This window comes from Elephas maximus, chromosome 6, assembly GCF_024166365.1.
Source record: "Elephas maximus indicus isolate mEleMax1 chromosome 6, mEleMax1 primary haplotype, whole genome shotgun sequence".
Taxonomy (NCBI): domain Eukaryota; kingdom Metazoa; phylum Chordata; class Mammalia; order Proboscidea; family Elephantidae; genus Elephas; species Elephas maximus.
Genome location: NC_064824.1, coordinates 19,014,454 through 19,040,454, shown reverse-complemented (window position 1 = coordinate 19,040,454; position 26,001 = coordinate 19,014,454). Strand labels below are relative to the sequence as shown.

The following is a 26,001-nucleotide window of genomic DNA, read 5'->3' as shown; positions in this document are numbered from 1 at the left end:
TATGGATAACACTGTGAAGAAAGGGAATCCCAGAACACTTGTGCTCGTGAGGAACCTGTATATACACCAAGAGGCAGTCATTCAAACAGAACAAGAGGATATTGTATGAAAAGATGTGTGTCAGGGTTGTATCCTTTCACCATACTGAGTCAGTCTGTATGCTTAAGCAAATAATCTGAGAAGCTGGACTATATGAAGAACTGGGAGGGCATCAGGTTTGGAAGAAGACTCATTAACGACTTATGTTATGCAGATGACACAGCCTTGCTTGCTGAAAGTGAAGAGGACTTGAAACACTTACTGATGAAGATCAAAGACCACAGCCTTCCTTATGGATTATGCCTCAACATAAAGAAGACAAAAATTCTCACAACTGGACCAATAAGCAATATCAGGATAAATGGAGGAAAGATGGCAGTTGTCAAGGATTTCATTTTACTTGGATCCACAATCAACAGCCATGGAAGCAGCAGTCAGGAAATCAAAAGACACATTGCATTGGACAAATTTGCTGCAAAAGACCTCTTTAAAGTGTTAAAAAGCGAAGATGTCACCTTGAAGACTAAGGTGTGCCTGATCCAAGTAATGATGTTTTCAGTTGCCTCATATGCATGCAAAGCTGGACAATGAATAAGGAAGACCGAAGAATTGGTGCCTTTGAATTGTGGTGTGGGAGAAAAATACTGAATATACCATGGACTGCCAAAAGAATGAACAAATCTGTCTTGGAAGACGTACAGCCAGAATGTTCCTTAGAAGCAAGGGTGGCGAGATTATGTTTCACATACTTTGGATGTGTTATCAGGAGGGAACAGTTACTGGAGAAGGACATCATGCTTGGTAGAGGGTTAGTGAAAAAGAAGACCCTAGATGAGATGGATTGACACAGTGGTGGCAACAGTGGGCTCAAGTAGTGTTTTGTTCTGTTGTACGTAGGGTCGCTATGAGTCGGAACCAACTCGACAGCACCTAACATCAATTCATTTTAGTTTATAGATTTCTATAAACGTGGAGTAAATAATTTAGCTATAATTCATTTAAGTATGTCATAAAGGGAAAAGAAAAAAAAAATCTGTTGCCCTTGACTCAATTCTAACTCGGAGCAACCCTGTAGAACAGAGTAGAACTGCCCCATAGGGTTTCCAAAGATCGGCTGGTGGATTTGAACTTCTGGCCCTTTAGTTAGCAGCCTGAGCTCTTAACCACTGTGCACCATAAAGGGATACTTATTTAAAAAAAATGCATCTATTTATTCCTCTTAAGATCACCCTCCTAATCCATGTGGAGGGTTGTGGTGTATATGCCCGCCCACAGGTGAGCACTGGGGGGCAGAGAGGCAAGGATGAGCAAAGAGGAAAGAATAAAGAGATGGGGCTTGGGGGTTCCCTGTGGTGTCAGATGTCTGGGGTCAGGCCAGGAAATTGGGATTCAGAGCTGTTTGGTTGTCTGCCTCAGTGAAGCTCCATTGAAGATGTCTTGGGTTTAGTGAAGAGTTGTTTTCCGTCCTCTCCACAGTGACACAGGCCTTGGATGCGCGTACCCACTTCTTCTCCCTTGTCAAGCGTTCGCTCTTGTCCTGCCTCTGCTGTGATGAATGACTTTCACAGTTATCTATGTCCAGAGCCTAGAAGAATCACTGTTCTGTGGAAATGGACATGCTAGGCATTTCTGGAGGGTATGCATTTCGTTTGATTGTAGTTGGGTAGGAACCAGACTGCATCTAAGTCCTTGTCCTTTTCACCCACAGCTCCTCAACTGGGTCTTCTGTCTACGTGTTAGAACCCCAGGAAATTGGCAGGATGGCTGCAAACAAGAATAAGAGCCAGAGCTCCTTGGCCCTTCACAAGGTGATCATGGTTGGCAGCGGAGGTGTCGGCAAGTCGGCCCTGACGCTTCAGTTCATGTATGATGAGGTAAGACGCGCCTCAGTCACAGACCGCCTCATGTCCTGTCAGCAGCTGTAGCAGTCCTTTCTCCAGCTGTGTTTCTGTTCCCATTTCTCCAGGTGAAGGAAGATCATGGAGCAAATTTGTGTTAAGGTGGTTTCCAAATAGTTTTATAGGATTCTGTGTAACTTAACCAGCATAAGATCTGGATTGCTGACTTAGATAAGTAAAGAGCCCCTAAGGAGCCCTGGCGGCACAGTGGTTGAAGTGCTTGGCTGCTAACCAAAAGGTCGGCAGTTCGAACCCACTAGCCACTCCATGGGAGAAAGATGTGGCAGTCTGCTTTCATAAAAGATTTTTGGCCTTGGAAACCCTATGGGGCAGTTCTACTTTGTACTATAGGGTTGCAATGACTCAGAATTGACTTGACGGCATTGTGTTTGGTTTTTTGGTTTAATGATCCGCTGGGTGGTGCAAACAGTTAAGCGCTTGACTACCAGCTGAAACGTTGGTGATCTGAATCCACCCAGAGGCACCTGGGAAGACAGCCTTGGTGAGCAGCTTCTGAAAGACCACAGCCTTGACAATCCTATGGAGCAGTTCTACTGAGTCAGAATCAGCTTGACCGTAACTAACAACAATAATTTCAGCTTTGGCAGGCGTGTCAGAGGTCTCTGCGTGTGTTATTTCCGTTGTTATTCTTTGAGCTTGCTCTCTGACGGGCAAGCGAGGAGGAAGGGACCTTTGTACAGGTGTTTCTAAATAATAGATCTGATATTTAGCTGTGTGACTAGTCAATTTTGGAAGGGATTGAATGGGGTAGCCAAGTTGTCATTAAAACTAACTGTTTTCTCAAGCGATGGGCATCAAATTCTCCCTAGTTCTCACCATCCCTGTCAAAAGTAACATTGTTTTCTTAATGGGGATAAAGCACCTGGTGTTGAATCCATGTGACAACACTGCCTTGATTACCATGGCAACAGAGGTCCCTGCTTGACTGTCCTTTGCTGGTACTACAGGCAAAGGGTTCAGACCAGAGCTGAAATGTCAGGGCTTGTATTGCATTTACTTACATTGTGTTTACATGAACATATATTTCATAAAATTTGTGAAAGAAAGATATTTTAGCACAGTCAAGATTACTACTCTTTTTGCTAGACTTTCCCTCAGTCCAACTTCCTCTTATGTTAGGTCCATAGGCATTTTGCGGATCAAGCTGAGGGAAGTTGAATTAGGGATACACTTAGTTGGGGTTTAGTGGGATATTGTAGTTTGGAGTCACTTTAGTGTGTAGTTATTACTAGCTGTCCTGGTGTAGGAATGGCTTCCAGAAATACTCCTGCTGCCCATTGTGCTGACTAAGCTGGCATTGAGACGTGAGGTGCAGGGCCAGGGCCTGTACCCTGGTATGTAGGTGTCCTGTAGCACCTGGGACTGAAAGTGTGTGGGTATTGGAGAAGAAGCAAGGGGTGAAATGACGGAGCTAGAAACTGGCCTGAGCTTCTCACAGTGATGCATTTGACAGCAGTCCTAAACTTTAATTACTAGCAATGTCATGCACTTGCAAAGATGAAAAAAACTTTTCTAAACTGTCAATAAAAGAGACGTTTCAATCAACCATACTAGAGGAAAAACTGAATTTTTTTTTTTTTTTTTAATTTTCTATAGGAAATACTGGACCCTTGGTAGTACAGTGGTTAAGAGCTCAGCTGCTAACCACAAGGTCAGCAATCCAAATCCACCAGCCACTCCTTGGAAACCCTGTGGGGCAGTTCTACTCTCTCCTGTAGGGCTGCAGTGAGTCAAAACTGACTTGGTGGCAACGGGCTTGGATAGGAAATATGACAAAACAATTGGCCTGTGACAAGGTATTTAGGTTCCTAGGGCTGCTATAACAAACGACCACAAAGTGGGTGGCTTTGAAGAACAGTAGTTCATTTTCTTGCAGTTTTAGAGGCTTGAAGTCCAAATCAGGGTTTCAGCCATGCTGGCTCCTTCCGTGGGCCTCTCTCCTCGTTTCCAATGGCTCTTCCTTTGCTGTTTGTACATGCTTCTGCCTCTCCTATGTGTGTGTCTCTGAGTCTCTACTCCCCTTTATGAGACACCACTCAGAAGGGACTAGGTTTAGGGCCCACCCTACCACCCCCATGACCTCATTAATGTAACAAAAGAAAACCCCTGTTTCCAAACAAGATCACAGTCATAGGTACAGGGGTTAGGGCTTCAACATACATTTTTGGGAGGTACAATTCAATCCATAACATAAGGTAATCAAACAGTATACAGCAAAAGAAAAAAATTAAGAAGGTATTCTAGAGTTAACTTAGGTAGTTAATAAAAATATGTTATTTTGCTGGATTTTGTGATGTTAGTGGTATTTAGTTTTCTATTGCTGTGTAGCAAATTACCACAAATTTAGCAGCTTAAAACAACACACGTTTAGCATCTGACAGTTTCCGCGGGTCAGGGAGTCATATGTCCTTAGCTGGGTCCTCTGCTCAGGGCATCATAGACTGCAGTCTAGGTTTGTGCTGGGCTGTCGTCTCATTTGAGGCTCAGGTCTTCCTCCAAGCTGGCTGGTTGTTGGTGGACTTCAGGTCCTTGCCGTTATAAGACAGAGGCCCTTAGCTCCTGGGGGTGGCTGGCCGCTCCCTGGTGTGTGGCCCGTTTTCTAGGCTGTTCACAACTTAGTAGCCCGCTTCTTAAAGGAGTCTCTCTCCAGTCTGCTCAGGGTCACAGAAGTAGTCTATCACCTTTGTCACGTTCTGTTAGTTAGAAGCAGTCACAGTTCATCCGTTCCTAGTGAATCGTGACTCATGGAGGATCACCTTAGGGTGTGTCTGCCACAGTGCTTGTCAGTTTTTAAAACTTTATGATGGATTGTGATTTCTTTTCTCATTATAGATAAATACTCACTTTCGTACCCAATATCATATGTGTAATTTTGTAAAGTCCAAACCAAAAAATTGCTTGCTGTCAATTCCAACATAAAAAACAGACCAAACCCACTGCCATCAAGTCGATTCCCACTCATACTGGCCATGTAGAACAGAGTAGAACTGCCCCATAGAGTTTCCAAGGAGTGCCTGGTGGATTCAAACTGCCAACCTTTTGGTTAACAGCTGTAGCTCTTAACCACCATGCCACCAGGTTTTCTTTATCACAATGTACCAAAAACCCAAGCCAAACCTGTTGCCACTGAGTAGATCCCCAGCTCATAGCAACCCTATAGGCCTCCAAAATGAGTAAGCCTCAGGCCAAAACCTGGAGCTCCTCCTGAGTCGTACCCCCTGTATTTTACAACAAAAAGCTTTAGTTTTTGATGCCTGCTTTTCTGTGTCTTATTTGTAGGGGCTACAGTGAAACATTCTAGCATAATCTGCCCAATTTACCCAAAACGTTTTTGCATAAGAGAAGAGAGGCAAGTTGGGAAGCCCACTTTGGAAATCTTTTTTGTTTACTTGTTTCTGCTTAATAGCCTGTAATTTGCTTATTAAAAGTCCCTTATTTTTCTTCTGTAACAGAAGGCAAGAAGGGGAATTAGGATGAGGGAGATAGGATTAGAGCAGGGTTGTACCCTCCAGGGAATATTTGACAATGTCTGCAGACATTATTCGTTGTCACAACTGTGAGAGGTGCTACTAGCCTCTAGAGGGTAGAAGCCAGGGACACTGCCCAGGACAGCACTGCACCCACCCACCCCTCCACAACAAAGAATTATCTGGCCCAAAATGTCAGTGGTACTGAGGGTGAGAAACCCTGGATTAGAGGCAGAGCTATGTCAGGTTGGAGGGGAAGATTACCGTGTGGGTGATTAAGAGGCCCCAGGAAGCCAACTCTAAGTGTAAGCTCAGAAGCTGAGGCCCAACTTTACTTTGAGACTGGAATCCATTCTGCTCAGCATGGCTGCTGAAACCTTAGAAGTCTAGCCATAGAAGACTAGGAGAGCTTAGCCTGGAGATGTCATTTTGTTATATATGTTTATATGTGTGCATATGGCAAGTTGTTATTAACTGCTGTCTAGTCAGTCCCCAACTCATGGAGACCCCATGCACAATGAAACGAAAAGCTGCTCAGTCCTGCGCCAGCCCCACGATTGGTTGCAGATAGGACTGTTGTGATGTACAGGGTTTTCATTGGCTGATTTTCGGAAGTAGATTGCCAAGCCTTTCTTCCTAGTCTCAGTCTGAAAACTCTGCTGAAATCTGTTCAGCATCATAGCAACATGCAAGCCTCCACTGACAGATGGGTGGTGGCTATATATGAAGTGCATTGACAAGGAATTAAACCAAGTTTCTTCATGAAAGGGGAAAATTCTACCACTGAACCACCATTGCCCCCGTATGCCAAGAGGGGGAGAGAAAAGATGCATACACAAGAGTTTTTTTCTCTTCTCCTTCCTCACAGAAGCAAGGAAAGCTATGCTTGACCTTTGCATATTTTTCTCAGGGCTGACATATTAGAGGACCAGAAAACAGCAGTTAATAGAGAAATGGTAAAATAAAAGCAAGGTGCGGAAAGAATAGAGATGAAGCGATGTGTATTTTGGGGTCGTTAATTGATTTTTTGAAACAGTGCTGTCTAATAGAACCTTGTATGATGATGAAAATGTTTTATACTGTCCAGTATTGAGGAGCCGCATGGAGCTATCGAACATTTGAAATGTAGCCAGTACCTACTATATTGGACAGTATAGCTCTACAATTATCATTTTGGAGCTTGAAGAGGGAGCAGTGATTCCCAAACCTAGCTGATCGTGGGATCTCCTGGGGTCCTTTTAAAAGAATACCTTTTAGATCACATTCCTGGAATTGAGAGCTGCGACTCTTTATTTTATGAATCTTTCCGGATGATCCTGATGTGTGGCCAAGTGTGGAAACTCCTGCCTGAGACATCACCCAGTCCAGCCTGAGTTTACAGAAAAGGAAACTGAGTCCCATACTAGGGGATGCCAGTTATCTAAAGTCTCATGGGTCATTAGAGCTCTGTTCTTAGTCCGAAGCTTTACGTTTAGTTTTTTTTTTTTTATTATATGGTGATATTGAATTATGGAAGGAGCACAGATCCTGAAGCCTTTATTTTTGCCTTAGTTTTAACTTTGAGAAAAATTGGAGGGAAGTATACCGTTGTGGTGGAGGGGGATTTTAACCATTTTATACTTGGCCTAAGATACTTGACTTTTTAGCTCTTTGCCTTTTCTGGGGAAGTGAGGTTGGTGATGGTGAGGCTTCAGCAGCAGCCACTTCAAACTTTCCATCGCTGGTCGGTGAGCTTAGGCTTGATAACAAGGGGTTCCTGTATCATTTGTCTTAGATTTGTGGGTCCTGGGCATCTGAAACTGATTTATATGCAGCCCTGCAAGGCCGAGAGAATCTGTATGGTTCATGCTCATAGATGAAAAGAATTTGGTGATTTCCTTTTTCTAGCTGAAAAGAAACATTGGGGTTATAATCTAATGTCCCAATAATAAGCTCCCTTTTCTCTTAGCACTGTCTAAAAGTAATAAATGTTTACTCAGATAAAGGAAAGTAAGGAGATTTATTGAAAGTTCAGTAACCATCTGGACTGGGGAAAACTTCTGATTTTACAGAGTGAACAAATGCTTCCAAAATAGTGAAGCTGCGGAGACATTTTAAAGGGTGAGAACAAAGAACTTGAGGTGCACTATTTTGATTGGACATTACAAACTTAGATTAACACGAGGGAAGTTTACTGGAAGCGGAGGCTGGGGGTGGTGGTGAGGTTACAGGACATTTCTCTCTTAGAAACAGCTTGCTAAGTGAAATTTTCCTTGTCAGTAGTTGCCTAGGAGACTCAGATAAGAGTAAGCATCAGGGTCTTCTTCCTGAGACATTGTTTCAGCACCTATGGAACAGTTTATTGTTATTCTCTCAACTTAACCACAGAGAAAAGGAAAAAAAAAAAAAAACGAAAAACTTTCTTTAGTTTACTTTTAGTTATAGGCCTTAAGGAATGAATTAGGGATTTTCATATAATAAAAGAAAGGCAAGATGGAGTTGGGCCCCAAGCTCTAATGTAGCCGTTTTTACTTTAGTCAAGTGCCTCAGTTTACTTGCTCTTACTTATTCCCTCCTTTTGATCAAGGATTGCTATGAACACCCTTTGATCAATTTTTGCATGAATGTTTCTTCTGCATGGACTTGAAGAGTTTCCTTCTTTTTGTGTACTTTTTCCACCTTCCCAACTCTGGCCCCTGGTAACCACTAATCTACTTTTTGTCTCTAGATTTGCCTATTCTGGGCAATTCACATAAACAGAATCATATGATATGGGGCCTTTTGTGTCTAGTTTCTTTCACTTAGCATAATATTTTAAAGGTTCATTCATGTTGTAGCATGTATCAGTACTTCATTTCTTTTTTTAAAAAATTGGTATGTAATTCACATACCATAAAATTCACTGCTTTAAAACGTACAATTCACTGGTTGTTAGTATATTCACAATGTTGTGCAATCATCACCACCATCTAATTCCAGAATATTTTCATCACTCAAAAAGAAACCCCTTACTCATTAAGCAGTGACTCCCCATTCTTCCCTCCCTCCAGCCACTAATCTACTTCTGTCTCTATAGATTTGCTTATTCTGGACATTTCATAAAAATGGAGCTATACAGTATATGTCTTTTGTGTCTGATTTCTTTTAGTTAACGTAATAGTTTTAAGGTTCACCTATGTTGTAACATGCATTAGTATTTCATTAGTTTTTATTATTGAATAATATTCCATTGTATGGACATACCATATTTTGCTTATTCATTCATCAGGTGATGGACATTTGTTTCCACTTTTTGGCTATTATAAATAATGTTGCTATGAATGTTTGTGTACAAATTTTCATGTACCCATGTTTTCAGCTCTCCTAGGTATATACTTAGGAGTCCAATTGCAGATCATATGGTAACTCTGGAAACCCTGGTGGTGTAGTGGTTAAGTGCTACAGCTGCTAACCTAAAGGTCGGCAGTTCAAATCCACCAGGCGCTCCTTGGAAACTCTATGGGGCAGTTCTGCTCCGTCCTGTAGGGTTGCTATGAGTTGGAATCGACTCAACAGCAATGGGTTTTTGTTTATGGTAACTCTGGGAGCCCTGGTTGCACAGTGGTTAAGTGCTTGGCTGCTAACCAAAAAGTTGGAGGTCCATACCCACCAGCTGCTCCGTGGGAGAAACGTGTGGCAGCCTGTTTCCATAAGATTTACAGTCTTGGAAACCCTATAGGCCAGTTCTACTCTGTCCTATAGTTGTCTTTTCACTTCCTTGGTTAGTGTCTTTGAAGCATGAAAGTTCTAAATTTTGATGAAGCCTAATTTATTTATTTTTTCTTTCGTCTTTTTTGCTTTTTGTGTCATACCTGAAAAAACCTGCCTAATCCAGGGTCACAGAGATTTACATGTATGTTTTCTTCTGAGAGTTTTTATAATTTCAGCTCTTACATTTAAATCTTTGATCCATTTCGAGTTAAATTTTGTATGTCATATGAAGTAGAAGTCCAACTTCATTCTTTTGCATTGGACAGCCAGTTATCCCAGTATCAATTCAATGTTAATAGTGTGTTGTCATTAAGTTATCTTTTTTCTGAATAGCTTGATTTCTAACATTATTAACATAATTAATTTATAACACAATATAAGGAAAATATATCATTATTATAAATAATACATCATTGAGGGAAGTTTAACATTTTTTTCAAATTTTTTTGCCTTTAGTCTTCTTAAATAGAATGTGTTGTATCAAAATATTCTGTTCTACTTGGCTACCACCACTGAGTGCTCTGACACGGATCACAATAGAGGGTCCCGGAGAAAGCTGGAGAAAAATGTAGAACAAAATTCTAACTCACAAAAAAAGACCACACTTATTGGTCTGACATACACTGGAGGAACCCTGAGAGTATGGCCCCCAGACACCCTTTTAATTCATGACTGAAGTCATGCCTGAGGTTCACCCTTCAGCCAAAGATTAGACAAAATGAGACTAAATGGACACACCAGCCCAGGGGCAAGGCTGAGGAGGCAGGAGGGAACAGAAAAGCTGGTAATGGAAAACACAAGATCAAGAAGGGATTGGCAACTAATGTCACAAAATAATATGTGTAGTAATTGTTTAATGAGAAACTGATTTGCTCTGTAAACCTTCATCTAAAGCACAATAAAAAAAATATTCTGTTCTAAAGTCTCTTGAATAAATTCCTTCTGTGTGTCACTACATTACCAATTTAATATGCAGTTAGCTTCATTTACTTCAGTTTTTCAATTTGACAACTTTTAAATTCATTTGTTTGTCCTTCCTGGGTGCCTTTAAAAAATTTAGAAAATGCAAATACATACATACGTTCACATATATGTATATACACGTGTACACACACATATACATATTCTTTTTTAAAAAAATATTTTGTGTTTTCGGTGAAGGTTTACACAGCAGTTTAGGTTCCCATTCAGTAGTCTCTATACAGGTTGTTCGGTGATATTGATTACATTCTTCTCAATGCATGAACATGCTCATTATATCCATTCTGGTTGTTTCATTTCCATTAATTTAGTTTCCCTGCCCCCTTACATTCTCATCTTTGTTTTAAACTAATTGTCGACTGTTTGGCACACATGCATACTCTTATTCTTTACTCTCCCTATTTTCCTTGAGCAAAGATAGACTACTATATTCTGAAGCTCTCTCCATATTCATACGTGGTTATCTTCCTCATTTTTTTATAGCCGCATACTATTTCATTATGTGATCCTTATTACTGGGCATTTGGGTGGTGTTTAATCTTTTGGTATTACATACAGTGCTACAGTGAATAACCTTGTATACTTCTTTGAGGTGTCTCTGCATATTAGATTTCTAGAAGCAGGATTGCTGGGACGGAGTTTAAGTGCTTCTCTGATTTTATTAGATATCCATCAGGGTTGTACCATTTTTACCTTCACTAGCAATGTAAAAAAGTACCTTTCTTCTAGAGTATGTTGTCAAATTTTTGGATTTTTGTTGGTCTGGTAGGTGAAAAATAGTGTCTTTTATAGTTTTAATTTGCATTTCTTTCATTAGTGAGGACGAACAGCTTTTTATGTGTTTAGGGTCATGTGTATTTATTTTTCTGTAAATTATCTGTTTATGTGTGTTACCCATTTTTTCCCATTGGATTGTTCTTCTCTCACTTTTTTTTTCTTTCCTAATTCTGTTTCTAGGAACTCTATGTATTTAAACAGATTAGCTCTTTCTCATACAGTTCTAATTTTTTTTTCTGTTTGTCATTTGCTTTTGTGTTTATTGTGTGTATGCCATATAGAAATTTATTTTTAATTTTTATATAGTTTAATTTATCAGTTTTTTGTTATATGGCTTCTGGGTTTTAGTTAAAGTGGCCCTCCTTGCTTCAAGGTAATGAAGGCATTCACCCATATTTCCTTCTAGTGCTCCAGTGGTTTCATTTTTAACATTTAATCTTTGGCCCATTTCTTTATCATTTTGTGTAGCTGATCATGTTGTGTAGTTATTTAAGCCTCTTGGTACCTCTTGTCCAATTACCTTTTGGATGAGTTTTCTACTTTTGTTGGTTATGAGTGAGAGCTGCTTCTCATCCTTGCCAATATTTTTATTATAATTTCATACTGGCATAATATTCCCAAGTGTTCTTTGTGCTTAATTTTTTTCATCTGGAAATGGGGTATCTGCCCCTGTTGTTTAAAAAAAAAATGGTAGAACCAAGAGCTACAAAGACCCAAAATGTTATATAATGACTTATTGTTATTTTATAGTGCCTCTCACAGTGTGATAGCTATAGACACTCAATACCCACTCAGTTGATTATAGGAAAAGTACCCATGCATTTTATTTTTTGCAGATTTTAGGCTTCTTAAAACTTTGTTGGTTATTGATAACGTTCTTTCTTTGTTTCCTCAGTTTGTAGAAGACTATGAACCTACCAAAGCTGACAGTTACAGAAAGAAAGTGGTTCTTGATGGTGAAGAAGTCCAGATAGATATTCTGGACACTGCGGGTCAGGAGGACTATGCAGCCATTCGAGACAACTACTTTCGGAGCGGGGAAGGCTTTCTCTTAGTGTTCTCAATCACAGAACATGAGTCCTTTACAGCAACGGCCGAATTCAGGTATGTTTGAAATGAAATAGCCAACTCTTCCAACATGGGGGCTATTTTCTTTCTTTCATGCAGCCCAGACTTAGAAGAACTTGGGGTTCCACCACTGCGTGTAGTAGTAGAGGGCCAAGCTTGGTATGAGGAAGAATTCCTATGGCTTTCCAAATCCTGGCGCATTAGAGTCCACCATTTGTTGTTCTCTCTGGGCTTCCCTGTTTGTGATTTCTGAATATTAAAATCTTGTTGTTTCTGAAAGAGGGTGAAAGTGTTCTGTATACCTAAGAACCTATAATTCAATCACAAGAGAAAGGGATAAGATGTAACTATCTTTTTTATAATTTTACTAGAAAAGTAACAATTTTGATCTATTTTGGCGTTTATGAAACAGTGGCAGAGAATGAAAGATTTGAGTCAGTGTGACTCAACTAAGTAAGGACATTTAGTATAGGTAAGTGGAGAGAATCTGGGTGCTGGAATCAGACAGACTTGGGTTTGAATCCCTGCTCTGCCACTTGCTAGCTTCGTGGCTGTGGGCACATTTGTTTAACGTTGGAGATCGTTTCCTTATCTGAAAACACGGTTGTTAGTTAATGAAATGAAATGGTGCACTGGACCGTGAATTCCCTAAGGGCAGGAACCCTGGCTGCCCGTCGTTATGTGGTGTCGCCAGGCCCTCTCCCAGCATGACACGCGGTGCGTGCAGAAAGCAGAACATTCACTGTTAGCAGTCATTTATAAAATGTGGTAGTTAAAGATCTTAAGTGCATTTTGTATTAAGAATTTTTAGGCCTTTTCAGTATAATTTTTCTCATCTGTATCTCTTTCTTTACCTCATACATAGCCTTCCACTTTCTCTTACACAATTTTTATTTTATTTTTTAAATCTACCCTCCTTATAAACATATCTATCCGGATTGAAATTAGAATCTAACAGTGAACTAAAAAGGAAAAAAAAAACGGTAATTTTTTTTCATTCTTTAGCGAGTTCTGGTCAGAAAGTAAGGTGCTCAGCCAGCATGAAAATGAGGAAGCTTAATGTCCCCCCAGGATTTGGAAGGAAGCATCACTGAGCCGGGGAGGCCTCAAGGGGTGGACATAGGTAAACCCACAAAGAGAGTGGACGGTAACGAGGCAGTGCCTCAGTTCTTATGCCTCATAGTTTCAAGTCTTTAAGGAGTCGAATATTTCAGTTCTCTGGACTTATAGTGTGTATGCTGAGGTGATCAGTGAAATCACTAGAACTCACTATGAGAAATTGTATTAATTTTCCAACTTTTAAGACATACCTAGAGGTTTCTATGTTTGGATATAGCCCACATACTTACATTGTATCTGCATCTACATAATGTATAGATTTTTAATTCTATTTTTTATGCCTCCTGGAGGGTAAAACAGGACAGATGCACACACTTCCTTATTTTGTTCCCTGTCCTGAGGCTTTTGGTTTCCCATGGCCCCATGACTCACCAGGAAAGAAGTGTCGGGCAGTAGAAGAGTCATCTCCAGAGAGCAGAGGATGCTACCCTGCCCTGGGTTACCACGTGCACACAGATAGTATTTGTACACTCTGATAGAGTTGTAGCAGAATCTCATCTCAGCTTGGGGAAGGATTTTGGTTGTTATATTAGAAAAAGGACAGATGAATGCCTAAATCAAAAAGAAGGGGAAGCTAATTCTTTTGACTTGCACTCTTGACATTTAGATACAAGTCCCAGAGCTGCCCAGGTATCTCAGAGGGATGGAGGTGGATTATCTAGACTTTTGTGGTTAATCTCAGTCACTTTATTTTATGCCTGTTAACATGTGTAAAACACAACATTTCTGTATTTATCTTCTAAATGGAAAGGCCCCAATGTAAAATGAAACATTGATGGACTCTGTCCTCCTTGAAACTCCCTGGAGAGTATTCTGTGAACTGGAAAAATAGGCTTGTCACAAGAGACTAGAATTCCCATGTTTTTAATGTTTGTTAATGAGATAATTTTACATGCCTCACAAGACTAAGGAGCCAGAAGGCTATCAGTTTTTATTTTTCATAGTATGTATTGATCACATAATTTTAAATATATCATGTTCTTTGACCCCTGTTGAAATGTAGGGAATAACAAAGCTATTTAAGGGGCAAATTTTTAGTACCTACTTGTTTTTCTCGTTTTTTGCTTGTCTTAAAATATTTGCTATTTGGTACTTAAATTAGCTACATGAAAAATTTTTTAAACATTTTAATTATTGTGAAGTGTTACTCTACATCAGGTAAAAGTTAGTGTAAATCTCCACAAGGTACATTTTTGAAGGGGACTCCTGGAATGTAGAAGCAGAGATGTCTCCACTGGGCCAAAATGTTGGAAGCAGAATATTTAATATTTATTTTCTTCATATTTGGTTTTGATATAATAATTTTAGATAACTGGTTATTTTTAGTAGAGGCACAATTTAATGCGCTGCCAGTAAGTTTTTTGGAGAAGATATTTTAAAAGTACTTTTCCATAGGGCTTGGAATATTTTTTTTTCTCACTTTGTAGAAGAAAAATAATGCACGTTGAAGTAGGATTATGATCTCACATAACTGTCCCCATCTGTCACGTGTAACATTTACTGTGCAAACTGTGTGTGTATGGGGGGAGGTAGTATATACACACATGTAGATAGAAGCGAAACCCAAGTGTCAACCGAACAGACTGAGGCTCCCTCTGGTATCAGTTTCTGTTCTGGGCTGTTCTATTCTGTAATATTCCATTTCACTGGAACAAAACAAAACAAAAACACTTCTGGTTGTGATCCATAAATTGACTTCATGACCCTCTAATAGGCCGCCTTCCATTTGAAAAACAGTGGGTTTCATAACTCTCAGAATGATATCATCCCACTTTTTCAGGAGGCATAGTTAAGCATTTTATGGAGCTACTTCTTTTGGCTGCTTTTATCGCAGAGGTTCACTTTTTCTGTATTATAAAAGATGCTTATATCTTGGGGGTCCTTTGAAATGCAGATTCCTGGACCCCTATTTAGGCATCGGCTTCACTAGCACTACTGTTGAGCCCAGAGATCTGCATTCATAACAAGCACCCAAGGTAATTCTGATGCAAGCAAACCGAAAACCAGACCTGAGAAAGCACTTGTCTGGTTTATGACTGGAGCCTGGTGGCTCAGTGGCTGAGAGCTCAGCTGCTAACCAAAAGATCGGGAGTTCGAACCCACCAGCCGCTCCTTGGAAACCCTGTGGAGCAGTTCTACTCTGTCTATAGGGTCACTACGAGTTGGAATCGACCCGACAGCCACAGGTTTGGTTTGGTTTTGGTTTAGTTTATGACCACAGCTAGGGAGTGCTTCCTTGGAATAGGCCCTAAATGTAGACATTTGTTTTCATGCCTTAGGAAAGCTTTTCATTTTAGGTGGGTTGACAACCCTGAGTTCTTACTATAGCTTTCTTAGCTGTTGTATTTTTGATGTATACCTTAGGGAACAAATCCTCCGTGTTAAGGCTGAAGAAGATAAAATCCCGCTGCTCGTGGTGGGAAACAAGTCTGACTTAGAGGAGCGGAGGCAGGTGCCCATTGAGGAGGCCAGGAGTAAAGCTGAAGAGTGGGGTGTGCAGTATGTGGAGACGTCAGCTAAGACGCGTGCCAACGTGGACAAGGTAGGCGAGTGCCCCCAGTGCTTCTCTTTGAAGCTGACTTGAGAAACAGCAGAGTGTAGACCTCTTGCCCATTGGTTTTATGGGAACACGGCAAGACTGATTTCTCCAGATGTTGATGCCATTATCATGAAGAGTGTTGGAAGAGCTTGACCCTGGATTTTGAAAAACCCAGAGTCTTTTTGTTTTGTCCTGAAGCTTTGTTAGAGTGTATTTAATGTTGACATAGCTCTGGGAAGCATGGTAGGATGAGGCCATTGGCCTGTGAAGGTTTTACTTGGAAGACTGACCTAAGTAGCTTCCCTGTGCTCTTTCATCTTCCTAGGCTGGTTGTTCTCTGGTAGCAGGCTGGATGTCTCGGGCTGCTTCGTGGGAGGCTCCACAAGAAGTGGCCTGGAAAGAAACATGCTTTCTTGATTTTGCTCTGAGTTGCTGGTTAGATTTATTCTTTGAACCTTATTGTCCACTGACAGAGCCAAGGTTCTGCGGTTTTGTCTTTATAACTTAGCCACTAATTGCCAGGAATCATTTCTTTCTCCTTGTCTCTCTTCATTCCATCCCAAGCACACTTTCTCATTCAAATCTCTGAGCTAATGAAAGGATGACCTTGACAATGATCAAGGTTGACAACAACCTGCAAATTCACCTACTGGGGATGGCTGTTGTGCGCGCGCACGCACACACACACACACACACACACACACACACAATTAAGGCTCGAGACGTTGCCACACAGATAAAGTAGGCAACCTGAACGATCAAGCTTTCCCTTCTGCCTTCACCCCCTTGTTTCATAACCCATGCTCCTAAAACCTAAACACGTACCTCTTGGGAGCCGAAGAGCGGATAGGTCTGCTGTGTGTCACTCAGCGTCAGTGTCTGAATCCCCCAGATCTCTCCTTCCACTTCTGTTCCTTGTGAAGAAATAATTCTCCCAGGTTTCTTATCTGAAGAGAGAGATTTATAACCCAGTTTTACCCCAGCTTCAGGTGACGCCAGGGGTACGTTGGTGCTTCAGATGCTGGGATTGGAGGAGTCACTTTAGAAGCACTTTTGGGGCCTCTGTAACACCATAAATCTGTTTAGCCGTTGTCTGAGTGGGCAGTGTTAGGTTGTTAGCTACTTTCACTTCACACTGTTACCTCACCTCTTAGGTTGATTCTGGTGCTGGTCCACATCTCTTTCTTTCTTCTGAACTGTGTCCTAGCTGTAGAAGCCACACGGGAAATCTAGACATATCCTTCCTTTTTAAACAACTCAGGAAGACTTTCCCGGCATGGGAGAATGGATATATACTTCTTTGAAGGGATGGGGGTGGGGTGGAAAAGGGGGACAGCTGCACGCAGGCTTGTCATTTCCCCCTCCTCCATTGGACCAGCCTGACCTGCCAAACAGGAACCAGAAGAAACTTGTGACTGGCAGCATTGTAGTCACTTGTAAACAATTTGCACCAAAGAAGGTTGTTGATAAGATCAGCCGATGAACAACTTTGTCATCATTTTACTTTGGACGCCTTCCCTTCCCCTCCTCCGGCCTTTTGCTCTTGGAACAAAAAGAAAAAACCTGTAACATTTGAAGCTATTCTCTGCTGCTGTTATGGGCGTGTGCTTTCCTGAGAGGCCTGATCCCAGGGGAGTTCTGCTTGTTGCTGGTAGACAATGCAGGCAAGTCCCACACAGGCAGGGAGCTTGATCCAAAGGGCAAGGAAAAGAAGGTCTGTCTGTGCAAATAAGAGAGAAGCTTGTGGTTTGGTGTGCTTGTCCAAAGGTAAGGGCCTATGCTCAATCTCACTTTCAGGCTCCGTCATTCTCTACGTCTACTTGGGCATAATCAGTACTCTGGCGTGATTGCCAGTAGCAGAAGTCACAGCCCAAACTATTCTAACAAATTACAATCCGTATCTAAATAACAAACTAGCGTTCAAAGGACAAGTCTCATCAGTTCTTGATAAAGTTTCTTTCTGCTAACAGAGTAGAATGAGAGTAGGTATACATGGGGAGGGGTACACGCGGCAGGACCTCTCTGCCCCTCCTCTTCCCAGTTTCATAGTACAGGAGACTTCAGTTCATTGTGATTTATTCCCTCCTGTACCCCTCCCATGTCCCCAGGCCTGGTGTTGTGCAGTTATGCTGGGAAACTGTTCACGCCTAAGACAGTTTCCCCCTTTCTCGGGTCATTTACAAAGAGTAAATGTGGTACTGTGAAGCCTAAAGTGCCTCGTAGCAGGTGCTCATATCCTTTCCTTTTCTGATGGTTTGAAATGCTAGAAAGTCTGGCTGCTGCTGTCACTCTTAAGATTTGTAAATCTCACAAACCGCTGGAGATCTATTCTATGCTATTCGTTCCTTTCATTGTACTGGTCGTAAGAAAGGATTTTATCGTTTTGAAATAAGCTCTTGAGTGGTAGAAACAATATGATGATTCTTGCCAGTTGTGTGATGCAAGCAGAAAAGTTTGCTTTATGTACTTAGAATATGTTCTTAAGGTTAGTTATTCTTGCTTGTTTTAGATGACACCTCATTTATAAAAATGTTTGGCTTTATGCTTAAGATATAATGACGTTTCCTGCTCAGCTGGATTATTTCATTAAATCATTAAGTGGCTTTTTCCTCCCTATTCTTTTTATCCCTTCCTCCCCACCTCCAGGTGTTCTTTGACCTAATGAGAGAAATCAGAGCAAAGAAGATGTCAGAAAACAAAGACAAGAATGGCAAGAAAAGCAGCAAGAACAAGAAAAGTTTTAAAGAAAGATGTTGCTTACTGTGAATACCAAGATGGTAGACAAAGCCTAAAGTCAGTTGCCACTAAGGACACGGGCCGGGTTTGTAAGAGAAGATGTATTTGACTTCCTTGGTTTGCTCCCCGCTCTCCCCAACCTCATTCACGTGTGCTTCTTTCAATGGGGGAAACATCTGGAAATCAGTGGCTGGCGGACAAAATAAGTCCTTGTCCATGCGGTGGAATGGCTACTTTGTCAGAGGTTTTTGAGTTCTTTTTTCCTTCCTCCCAAAACTTCAACCACATATGTAATGCTACAGGTAGGAAATAGTCTTCTAAAAAGAAAAAGGACTATCATAGCATTGTATTTTTTCCTAGTTTTATAACATTACCACCTTTTGTTTTGAATCTGTCTCATCAGGTTTAGGAAAAGGGGGTGGGTGAGGCTCCCTCCTTCTCAGTGTAGCAGTAATATTCAGAAAAATTCCGTAAGCTCTAATGCCACTGAGAAACTCAGAGGTTTCAAATGTGAGTTTCTTGGCAATACCGTGTGGCTCTGAAGCACAGCTAAAAGAATGAATTTGAATTGGGTCAGATAGGTCAGCACCAAGCTCGTGAGTCCTTCTTCCATATGAGCAATTAAAATTGTAAGCTCTTTTCTTTATATTTAAAAGTTGGCCAACTATTGTCTGTGTTGGCTGTTCGTGTCCTGGAGCATCCTGATTTTTGGTAGGAACTTGTGTTTTAGTAGACTAAGTGAAGTTTCAAGAGTAGCATACTTTATAAATGATACACATTTCTAATTCAGGTTTTTTTTTTTTTTTTTAATTTGCCTACATCCTCTATTAATTGCCAGTCCCATTCTGTTAGGCCCCTTCTTCCCCACTAGTAATTATCACGTTCTGTCCACTTCTCTCTGCTTTCAGCAATCCACTCCTCTTCTTCTGTTTCCTTAAGTGTAACAAAGATCCTTCTGAAGAATGCGTTGAGTTAAAACTGTACTCTAAAATCATGGCGCCAGAGCTTGTGCAGACATTGTGCTACCTCTCATAGGACTGCTCAGCCGCTCCTAAGTTCAAATGAGAAGAAATGGGGAAAGCTAAGGTGGGCCACTACTCCGTTACTTCTGAAAACTGGCTGCTGTTTTTAATAGTTTTCTTTGGAGACAGCCATACAGCTAGTTAGAAAAATATTTTTACTGATGAGATACAGCTAATTCTTCTTGTATCAGTATTCTAAATTCAGCAATCAGAAAACTTGTCAGTAAGAGAATTCTGTGATAAAAACCCAGTACTCAGGATATTTTATCCCTATTTTTTCAGAAATGACATTTCGTGTATGGGTGCCAAAAGGAAAATGGGGTGGGGAGAGTGGGAAGCTTTCAAATTTACGATTATTACAGAGATTGTAGAAATTATGATCTGTCTGGAAAACCATCTTATGTCACCTCCCAAAGAATCATGGACTTTTTGCAATAAAAAATGCAGACAAAATACGCTTTTTCTGCCTTTTTATTTTATCCTTTCGTTGTGCATGTGAAATGCAAGCATTAAAGGAATTGACAGTAAGTTATTCGTTATTTTTCGTATCGGATGCTCAGTAACAGAAAAGCCTTATTTCTATTAATCCTTTGAGTTGGACTGTGGGAAATGAAATTATAAGTATAAACAGTAATTTTAACTTCATCTTTCCTTTGGAAGAGCTGATTGCCCTTTTTATTTAAAATTTAAAAAGCTGAAGGCAGTTACATTCTTAAATTATCTTAAAAAAGCTTTTTTTTCCCCCTTCCTAGTTTGCCAGCCGCTTGATATCAGTTCTGGTCAAGAAGAGATAGTTTAGAATACGCCAGATAATTAAAGATGGTATGAATTGTTTCATGCTACAAAAATTTATTCTTGGTATATGCTATTAGCATATTTCTAAAATTGTATTTAACTGGATAGCAATCAGACATGGACCTTCCTATCAAAATACTTTATACATATGAGATTCTTTTATATAGAAAAATAAGGAAGCAATGCAATTTATGAATTCGAAGCATAATTGCTTGCCAAGTGATTATATCTTGTGTCCTTAGCCTAGCATTATTTTTCTAAAGTATTCATTCCAAAAGTGTTTGAGTGCTGGCTTGTTAGCAGGGTCTGTTCTAGGTGCTGGGCACATGGTATTGACTAGGACAGGCAAGATAGCAACTCTTCCCATACTTAGGCTTCTGTGAGCAAAGAGACAAGTAAATGAAAATATCAAGGAATTGTAAGTTTTATGACGATAATACTGAATAATATGATGGGGAATGGCCCTGGAGGGTAAAGCTGATGTAGGATGGGTGGTCAACAGGTTTCTGTAAGAGAGACATTTAAGCTGAGCCTGCATGATGAGAAGGAGACAGCTGTGTGAAGAGCAGGGGCTGGGGGCGTGGGGGCGGGTAGGCACTTCCCAGGGAGCAGCTACTCCAAAGACCCTGAGGTGTTCAGGAAAAAAACTAATATTTATGTATTTATTATAAATAAATACCTACCTACCTAGTATTTGGCTGGAGCATAATGAGGGAGGGACATAATATTAGAAGAAGATGTAACATTCTGTGATTTCATAAAGTAACTTAAGGAAAAATTACCTAGACATGTAATTCCCTATAAGTATTGTATTTCACCAAATCTAAGATACCATTGATTGTGAGATGTCACTGTAATTTATGTACCACTGAGAAAAAAATCTTGCCAGTTAAATGAACCCATCCTGATTTCAGTGACATTAAAAAAAAAAAAAGTGGAGAAACATGTATGTTTTAGAATAGGTGAATTATGCTGTATGAATTTAGCATTAAATGACAGTAATGAAACATAAAATTCACCTCGATTGGTCTAGAAGCTACATTATAGTAAAACAACATCGAAGCTTAACCATGGATAAGTATTAACATGAAGACTAGTGTGTACAATTAGTGTTATAGAAGTAAACTTGATTTTGATATTTTTATTTAAAAAATGTTTTTATTGTACAGATGTACATAACACATTGGCACCAATTCCATTAATTATGCTGTGAAACCATCACCAGTATCCATGGCCAAATTCTTCATCACTATAAACAGATAGTCGATGCTTCCAAAATAACAACTCCCCCTTCCCTCCTCCTTGTGAATTCTTTTTATTTTTAAATTTCATTAAAATTATTTAATCAAATTATAACTGCATTGTTTAGAATTCCAGTCGTCTAGAAGTGCGTATAATGGAAGCTCTTTAGTTCTGCCCTTCCCCACCCCAGTCCTGTTCCCCCAAAGTCACATTTAACCATTTCTATTCTCAGATCATTTGTTAGGAATTCTGTATATCTCAATTATATTCTTACACCATTATCTCTGGAGTTTTCAACCTCAGACATCACCAGTAATGAATTGGCTGCACGGTCAAGGATTTAGCTCATTTTGTACCACTCACTCCACTCCCATTTTTGATAGTCATATCACTGTTTTAATTCCTCTTTTGATGACTCTTGTAGCTTTTAAAACTATAAACTTCTGTTTATTATTCTGCCCACTCTTGACACCATCTCTCAATTCCTCATGTTGAAGTTGAAGATATGTACCCCCTTCTATTGCCCAGCTTTTGTCTGCTTTTCCTTCTCTGTTATATCTTCATATTATCAAGGTGGATGATATATATATTCCATTCGGTAACCATAATTAAGACTTTTGTGCTTTATCTGTAGATTGATTCTGAGAGTTGAAGACCAGTCAACAGTAACTTGTATTATTAATGATCTATGTAAATATGCCACCACACGTCTGTCAGATTGTTGAACTGTGGTGGCTCCTGTGTTGCTGTGATACTGGAAGCTTTGCCACCGGTATTTCAGATACAGCAGGGTTACCCTTGGTGGACAGGTTGCAGCTGAGCTTCCAGAATAAGACAGACTAGGAAGTAGGACCTGGCAGTCTGCTTCTGAAAAAACAGGCCAGCGAAAACCTTATGAACAGCAATGGAACATTGTCTGATACAGTGTCAGAAGATGAGCCCCTCAGTTTGGAAGGCACTGGGGAAATATGACTGGGGAAGAGCTGCCTCCTCAGAGTAGAGTGGACCTTAATGACATGGATAGAGTCAAGCTTTCAGGACCTACATTTGCTGATATGGTACGACTCAAAATGAGAAGAAACAGCTGCAAACATCCATTAATAATTGAAACGTGGAATGTACAAAATATGAATCTAGGAAAATTGAAAGTTGTCAAAAATGAAATGGAATCCATAAACATTGATATCTTAGGCCTAAGTGAGCGGAAATGGACTGGTATTGGCCATTTTGAATCAGACAATCATATGGTCTACTATGCTGAAAACAACTTGGCGTTGCATTCATTGTCAAAAAGAACATTTCAAGATCTATCCTGAGGTACGCTGTTAGTGATAGGATAATATCCATATGCCTACAAGGGAGACCCGTTAATATGACTATTCAGATTTATGCACCAACCACTAAGGCCAAAGATGAAGAATATATAGGTTTAGGAAAATATCAGTCCCTTTCTTCTTTTCATCTTTAACGATTAAACCCTATTCCTTACTTCAGGTGTGGGTTAAGGAGCTTTGTATTCTTCCGGAAACAGAAATCAGCGTCCATTGTAAACTGCTTCCATTTCTACCAAGCTGTTTTGGGCAAACTCACTGGGGACTTCCTACTTGCAAGAGCAAAAAAAAAAAAAAACAAACCCAAAAAACCAAGCCTGTTGCTATCGAGTCAATTCCGACTCATAGTGGCCCTAGAGGACAGAGTAGAACTGCCCCATAGGGTTTCCAAGGAGCACCTGGTGGATTCGAACTGCTGACCTATTGGTTAGCAGCCTGAGCTCTTAACCGCTGCACCACCAGGGCTCCCTTGCAAAAGCAGAGGGGTCTTTTTCAGTCTTGATAGCATTTGCTAATGTTTTCATGACTTGGTTTTCTCTTGTTCCCGTGGGCCTCTCTAACTGTTCTGGGACACATTACTGGCTTCACTCTCTGCCCACTCTCTCTCTTTCTTTTTTAATTAGGCTTACTGAGGTATAATATGCCAACAGTAAAGTTCCTCCCTTTTAGGGTACAGTTCTATGAATTTTGACAAATGAATATGGTTGTGTAACCATCACCCCAATCAAGATACAGAATGGTTCCACTGCCCCATCTTACCCCATCGTAATCCAGATACTGCCCTGAAGCCCAAATCTGACCATCTGTCCACACTTAACTCTCCTGTGGCTGCACATACCGCCGGTTCTAGCACACTGGTTGCCCTCCGCCTTCTTCCCACTCTTCTCTCAGACCCTCGAGGCTTTCCCAGGCCTTCTCACTGCCAGCTGGCTCCAGAGCACACCAAGGGCTTTCAGGTAACATGCACTTCTCTGTGGCTTTCCTTGACATTTGCTGTTAGCCGTTTCACATCAGTAATTACTTCTTTCCCTGTGTTGCCTTAGTCCCTATTGTGGTCGCATGAACACAGCCCTCAGACTATAGAAACCTTGCACTGCTCCACTTTCTGTCTCTCGTGACCAATGTCATTTTTGGCTCATTGTAGGGCCTTAATGAGTGATTGCTAAAGTGAATTAAATAGCTTAAATGCCAAGTTGTATAGCCTTGATGAGTTTCAGGGAAGCGCAAACGGTTAAGTGATCAACCACTAGCCGTAAGGTTGGCAGTTTGAGCCCACCCAGAGGAACCTCAGAAGACAGGTCTGGTGATCTGCTTCTGCAGGGGCACAGCCTTGAGAACCCTATGGAGCAGTTCTACTCTGTACCCATGGGGTTGCCATGAGTTGGAAGTGACTTAACAGCAACTAACAGTAACAACGACATAGCCTTCATGAAGAACTTAATTCAAGTTTCTTCGTAAAGTGATGATTGCCCTTTAGAGACAAAGTGAATTAAGAGCCAAAGCAGTTATCTTAGAAAGTCTGGCAAGGATATATTTCTCTAAGTCCAGATTTGAAGACTGATTGATTTTCTCAGTCCACACCTGTGTGAGCTTTCTGCCACACTGAATGTGCACATTTGCTGTCTGCCTTGATTCTCTCCATCCTTAGCTTCTGTGTTGTTGAGCTAGCCTTCGAATTCCTTTCTGTCCTGTTCTTCTCAGCAACTGCGGTGAAATGAGTTCCTTTATGTGGCCTTTTGTCTTGGTTCTTTGGAAAAATAGCTTCAGAAAAATTTCCCCTAAGCCCTGAGGAGTTACCTTTTGCCCTAGTTTTCTACCCCAGAGGGTTGGTTACTTTTGTCCAGGTTAATTGACATTTCCTAGGTAAGCTGTAAACAACTTGTGATTTGATACTTTTTGTCTCAGCCTGGGCTGCAGCCTGTCCTGTGATTGGTATGCACCTAGCAGGGATTGGTCAATAGACTATGCAAATGTGGTGACTATAGCCTACTATGCGAATGAAGTGTCTGTGGCTTACTGAGAGGGGATTGGTCAGTTTGTGCCCCACCCCTGCTGGGAGGGGCCATGCCTTGGGATTGACAAGGAGTTGTGCACATAAGCAGCCAATCACACAGAGGTTTTTCATATAGAAAGAAGCAGGAGGAGAAGCAACAGGAAGAAGCAGAAGGAAGAAAGAAGAGAGAACCAGAGAGAGAGAGGAGGCAGGGAACCTCCTAAAAGAGCTGTAAAAAGGGTCAAGGGCTGTAACATTGAAGACAGCAAGAGGCCCAGAAGGGGCCCAGTGGGAGAGCCAGTGGCAATAGGCCCTGAAGAGGCCCAGCGGCAAAGTCAGTGGTGACAGACAGCAGGGCCAAGAAGAGCCTGTCCTGTGAGGACCAAGAGGAGGCTTGTCGTCAGGAGGCTGTGAGTAGGCCTGTGTGGCCAAGAGGAGCTGAGAGAGCTGTCTTGCACTCAAGAAGGGAGACTTTGTCTACATGCTTTCTGATCCTGATCCCAAGTTTTACCTGTTACTTCCTTAATAAACCACTTAACTGTGAGGTCTGTGAGTTCAATGTAGCCATTGCAACAGATTATTGGACCCAGATTGAGGTCTGTGAGTTTGGTGTGGCCATTGCAACAGATTATTGGACCCAGAAGAGAAGTAGAGAGTGCTGTGGGAGGGGCGGCTGGTGTCAGAACTGGTAAAAAGATGAGAGAGTGGAGGTATATCTGACCTCCACCTAGTGGGAATCAGCTTTGGGCTGACCCTGGTCATCATCCCCGCTGAAGTCAGGCAGGTTCTGACACTAGTACTGCTACCCCCATTTCACAGTAACCTTTGCTGGCTCTCCTTCCTTCTCCCCAGTAGGCTCCAAAATGTAGAATTTCTCATTAAAATTTTGTTGTTGAGAATATACACAGCAAAACATACGCCAATTTCAGCAGTTTCTACATGTACAATTCAGTGACATTGATTACATTCTTCAAATAGTGCAACCATTCTCACCCTCCTTTTCTGAGTTGTTCCTCCCCCGCTAACATAAACTCAGTCCCCCCCTAAGTTTTCTGTCTAACTTTTCGAGTTGCTGTTGTCACTTTGATTCCATATGGATGGTTCTTAAAAGAGTATAATGCTCAAGGCAGACATTTTTTACTAGACTGTTGTTTGGTTTTAAGAAGACTTCAGAGGATATTTTTGGTTTAAGATTTAAAGATTATCTCAGGACAACAGTTTTAGGGGTTCATCCAGCCTCCACG

At 41.0% G+C, this 26,001-nt stretch overlaps 1 protein-coding gene and 1 long non-coding RNA gene across 5 annotated transcripts in view; one reads left to right on the top strand and one right to left on the bottom strand.

Moving 5' to 3' along the window:
• RALB (RAS like proto-oncogene B) overlaps nt 1-19,400 on the top strand; it is a 67,723-nt gene extending 48,323 nt beyond the window's left edge. For all 4 annotated transcript variants that reach the window (XM_049889139.1, XM_049889142.1, XM_049889140.1 and 1 more), the window contains 4 exons: nt 1,748-1,913; nt 11,808-12,016; nt 15,464-15,641; nt 18,285-19,400. In XM_049889139.1, the coding sequence (XP_049745096.1) occupies nt 1,800-1,913; nt 11,808-12,016; nt 15,464-15,641; nt 18,285-18,404 (621 nt within the window). In that variant the 5' untranslated portion in view covers nt 1,748-1,799 and the 3' untranslated portion in view covers nt 18,405-19,400. The remainder of the gene's footprint in view (nt 1-1,747; nt 1,914-11,807; nt 12,017-15,463; nt 15,642-18,284) is intronic.
• LOC126078542 (uncharacterized) lies at nt 15,637-16,943 on the bottom strand. The gene is made up of 3 exons (XR_007518072.1): nt 16,786-16,943; nt 16,464-16,585; nt 15,637-16,031 (listed from the first exon to the last, which is right to left on the bottom strand). It is a non-coding gene; the product is annotated as an uncharacterized LOC126078542 (long non-coding RNA).
• Nucleotides 19,401-26,001: the final 6,601 nt, after the last annotated feature.